This window comes from Megalops cyprinoides, chromosome 13 (assembly GCF_013368585.1).
Source record: "Megalops cyprinoides isolate fMegCyp1 chromosome 13, fMegCyp1.pri, whole genome shotgun sequence".
Taxonomy (NCBI): domain Eukaryota; kingdom Metazoa; phylum Chordata; class Actinopteri; order Elopiformes; family Megalopidae; genus Megalops; species Megalops cyprinoides.
This window is the reverse complement of record NC_050595.1, coordinates 30,517,856-30,522,538: the sequence shown is the minus strand read 5'-3', so window position 1 is coordinate 30,522,538 and position 4,683 is coordinate 30,517,856. Positions and strand designations below refer to the sequence as shown.

At 40.6% G+C, this 4,683-nt stretch overlaps 1 protein-coding gene across 1 annotated transcript; it reads left to right on the top strand.

Annotated features, from left to right (window-relative positions):
* Nucleotides 1-532: 532 nt before the first annotated feature.
* Nucleotides 533-3,832, top strand: LOC118787622 (fibroblast growth factor 3-like). The gene is made up of 3 exons (XM_036543150.1): nt 533-827; nt 2,646-2,749; nt 3,461-3,832. The coding sequence occupies exons 1-3, from the start codon at nt 551-553 to the stop codon at nt 3,830-3,832; spliced, it is 753 nt and encodes a 250-aa protein (XP_036399043.1). The 5' UTR covers nt 533-550.
* The last annotated feature ends 851 nt before the right edge of the window (nt 3,833-4,683 follow it).

Below are 4,683 nucleotides of genomic sequence, written 5' to 3'. Positions count from 1 at the left end.
TTTCAAAAGGGGAGCTCAGAAGAAACTCTGCCCTCGGATGCCTCGCGCTTTGTGATGCGGTTTTCCGCAATAAGCCACTGTGTGTAATGCTGTGTAATTTTATCCACACTGCACTCTCATGATTCACACAAGACTGATACCTTGCCTCCGTTCTCCTTTGTATCAATTGGTCGGAGTTCAGGCTATTGTTGCTGGAAGGTTCTTTTATTTCTATGCACTGTCGATCAACGAAATCTCACGATAGCCTCCTTGTGAAATCCAGAGGCTTTTCTGCAGATGCGGTCTATTTGGAGAGCAAAGAGGACCCATGACCACCACCAAGACTAATCCACTCCGCTGTCATCGTGCTGGCCCTAATCGATGGCAACGGGTTTACTAGATCTTTACAGATAAAGAGAAGAGATCGGAGCAGATAACTGCCAAATGTTTCGTGGGCTGGATCAGTGCGCTTTGCTACTCCGGCAGGGACAAACAACACTTCTTTAATGGGACCACTTTTGTCAGTTTCTTCTATTCTAGCAGGAAGACTAAGATTTTCGGCCATGCCACAATGGTTATAATTTTGGTCTTGTTGTTACTGAGTCTGTTGGATACCAGTAAACAGGAAGCTTTGTCTCCGAGGCTGGCTAGCACTCCCCGGGCGCCTTGTGCCAGGGGCCAGGCGTGTGACCCAAGGCAGAGGAGAGATGCGGGTGGACGCGGGGGAGTTTATGAGCACCTCGGGGGAGCACCAAGATGCAGAAAGCTGTACTGTGCCACGAAGTACCATCTACAAATACACCCCAACGGAAAAATAGACGGATCTCTCGAAGAAAACAACCCGTTCAGTAAGTGGATTTTGTTTGGATGTATTCAGTTTAAACAAAATAGCACTTAAATCTAAATACAATAGATCGATTGAATGTGGATAAACGGTAGTACAAAACATTCACGCTTGAAATTAGCTGTTTTAATCGACATGTTAAATCCATACACCAGTTGCAGCACTATTACACACAAGTAATGCGTAAAGTGCTTGAATTGACTGAGAACATTTTGATGTGCCAAATAAACTGTAAACACAACACAGTCATCGGCATAGTTTAGCAGTTTGTGCAGGTATTGTAAAATGGATTTGCTGTGTATCACGTAAAAGTATGCCAAATATAGACCGATGTGGTTCATGACAGATATTTAAAAATGTAAATCGTTCCTACACCTGAACGAAATTACAAAAGTGATTGATAAGACGTATTTGTTAGCAAAATATTAAAGAGGGCACAACATCTAGCTATGTCTGTAGGCTATCTCAACTTATAATGCCTATGTGACTCTCTGGGTGCTCGATTTCGTTAAGAATACCCCAAGGACGTATGTACTGAAAAATCACTGCAAAAGGGAAAAGTAGTTTAAAATTTGCTATCTCCAGAAGTAACCTGTCATTCGTGTTAAACCATCTTAATTTACAAGGGATTTTCCTTGACGGCGTCTTTCCTTTGCGCACTGATATAGGCTAAAGCTGATTTAAAATAAAGTACTACCGGATCTTGTTTGTTTTATTGTAGAATCGAAGGGCGATTTAAATGGTTTCTTCTGTCACTCTCTTTATTAACGTTTTTATTATTTAAAAGCTTAACCATCTGATACTTGTAATCAGATTCATTGTAATACATTCACGGTTAATTACCAAGCAATAGCCAATTAGCCAAATCTCACTGGAGAGGATGTGGATTTCTATATAAAAATGAGAATTAACAGGATTGCAATACAGTGGTTGTGATGCAAAACATGCATTTTTCCTTATGATTATTGAAATGTATGCTCAGTTTGTCCAACAGTAATTGACAATCAAATACAGGTAGAGAAATATGCGTTATGGGGGAGCTTCTTCCGGGTAAACTATCAATATCAGTATCAACAGTTAGTATACCCGTCCCGGGTAGTGTTAACTGAGAGGGAATTTAAACCCGCTGAAACAATTTCAGCTATAACAAACCACAAATGAACTAATTTCGATAATCGTCACATTTTTAGCTTCTGAGAAAGTTTGATATGATGGGGAAAAATCTCTATGTTTTTTTTTCCTCAGAAATTGTCATGTATAAATGAATTATGTGCCCCAAGTACTAAACTGGATCTCCTCTTTTTGTGCAGGATTAACCAAACCAGTAGTTCAATGTCATTCAGCTTTTCTTTGGGTTGATAGTAAATCTCATTGACCTCTGTCAGGATTTAATCCAGCTCCTACTTCAAGGTCTCAATAAATCGTGACTTAGTTCTTTGTAAAGTCAAAAGGGCACTTTTCCTAATCACGTACGCTTTGCGTTTAAGAAGAAAAAGAAGGTAATTGCTTTTGCGAGACTTCAGCTCATTAATAGACAGAGTGAACGAGAGAGAACGGTGTGGAATCTACATGGGCGACACTATTGTTTATTGCCAATGGTGTTCAAGTTCAATATAATTTTACTAGGCAGAGTCCAAACTGCGTTTTCACGAAACAGTTGCTTGATACAGAGCGTGTATTCCTCAGATGGATAAAGGCATATTCTAGATAAAAGGTCTCTACTTTGCTTAGGTCTGGAAGGCATGCCGTTCTAAACAGACGCGTTGCCTTCGATTTTCCAATCAATACATTTGTTCAATACTTTTCTGTTGTTTCTCCGTAGGCATATTAGAGATCACAGCCGTTGACGTTGGAGTGGTGGCGATTAAGGGTCTGTTCTCGGGAAGATATCTAGCCATGAACAAAAAAGGACGCCTATATGCATCGGTAAGCATTACAGCACATCATTGAATACCACCTCGGTATAATGTGGGTAAATGCTGGATAACAAGGAGGCATGTTTGAAAATGGATACTGTAAGGAACGTGTGTTGTAAATGTTGTACTGATATGTTTATTTATCATTCATAACTTCAGAGGATATTTTGTTACTGCCCAGCAATGCATGGTTTGGTTTTGGATAGGACCACATTAGTCTAGGAAACAGGAGATCTCCATGAGATGGCCTGGCGAGATACTGTAGCTCTTTATAGCTCACATCCTCCCAGAGGAGGGAGGAGCATCATTCATTCACAGCTCTGAAGTGAATGAACCACCTGTAATCATGTCTGACCTTGGCTGTACACTGTCATTCATACATTATCACTCTGCTCATTTTGGCCAATAGGTGGTGGCTGCTCCATGCCAGCTGTTCTGTGTAAAAGACTTCATTTTTATTATCAGATTTATCCAATGGTTTTTATGCTTATATCCATAGTAGATCTACATGTTCACAGCGGTGTTCAGTTCTTCCATTATAATCCATTCGTAGAGTGGGGAAAGGGTGGATTAAACAGTATATAAATGTGCATTATAAAGCAAGAACCAGCCCTGAATATCCTTTGCCAGATGGATGTACCATCATTAAGATATGGGGTTTCTGCTGACACGGGACAGAGAGATTAACACACTGAACCGTGTTCTCCATTTCCTCTTCCAGGATGTGTTCAATCAGGAGTGTGAGTTCGTGGAGCGAATCCATGAGCTGGGCTACAACACCTATGCCTCCCGGCACTACCGGACGGCGCCACCGTCGCCAAGTGGTGGCAAGCGGCGGGCCAGCGCCGAGAGACTGTGGTACGTGTCCATCAACGGGAAGGGCCGGCCCAGGAGGGGCTTCAAAACCCGCAGGACGGAGAAGGGATCCCTCTTTCTGCCCAGACTGCTTGGTAACAAGGACCACGAGATGGTGCACCAGTTCCGCACCAATCACAGGTACCGTGAAAACATCCTGAGACCTGCTGGGCGGGCGGAGCGCAGGAGGCGGAGACACAGAGTCACCGCTGCCAGGGCCAAAGAGCCCGATGACTGATAGGGAGCCTCTCCAAATGTAGGCAAAAACTATTCTCCAAGGCTGCCCTATCAAGTATACGAGTAGACAACTACAAACCATTCCACACGAGGCAGAATATCAACGTACACCACTGCCTTGGGGAAAGATGCTACTTTGTTGTAGCGAGGCACAGCAAAGAAACAAGTGCCTCGATATGAGAAGCTCTTCTATTTACTCTGTACATAGAAATAAGTTAATGTGACCAAATCAAAACTGCTGGATTTTTAAAAAAACTTTTTACATCACATGGAAACCAATTAGTTGGGATTTTTGGTATCTGTGCTGTACTTTTTCAACATGTAATTAGTGTACATATGTGTACCATAGTTTTCTATATTATTCTTGTTTCAGTAATGACCAGTTTAATTTGTATAAATGTTTTCTGGAGTCTGACATGGACTGTATACATGTGCTTAGCCTGGCAAAGTTGTGTTGCGCTGAAGTTAAATAAAACATTCTAGAAGGTGTCATACAGTAAAGCACTTTTTCCTATTAACACAGTAGTTTTAAAAAAGAAAACAGGTAAAAATACATGGAAACAGATGTGATTTTAAAAATGACTTATGATGTGATAGCCTACTGCATAAAATTACTTTGTATATTACTAATGTTATGCATATTTATTTCATTACTTTTTAAATTATTGATGACATACAGTTTCTACATTTACAAATATCACTGGTTTTTACATAGTTTTTTTTTATCAATTGGTCTCCAAAATTAAATTGAAAGTAATATTTTGTATTAGTTCAAAAGTACAGTTGTTATGACTGTCACAGGTATGTTCAAGCCATTCATAAGTTTATACTTAAAGGTAACATAATTTGTTA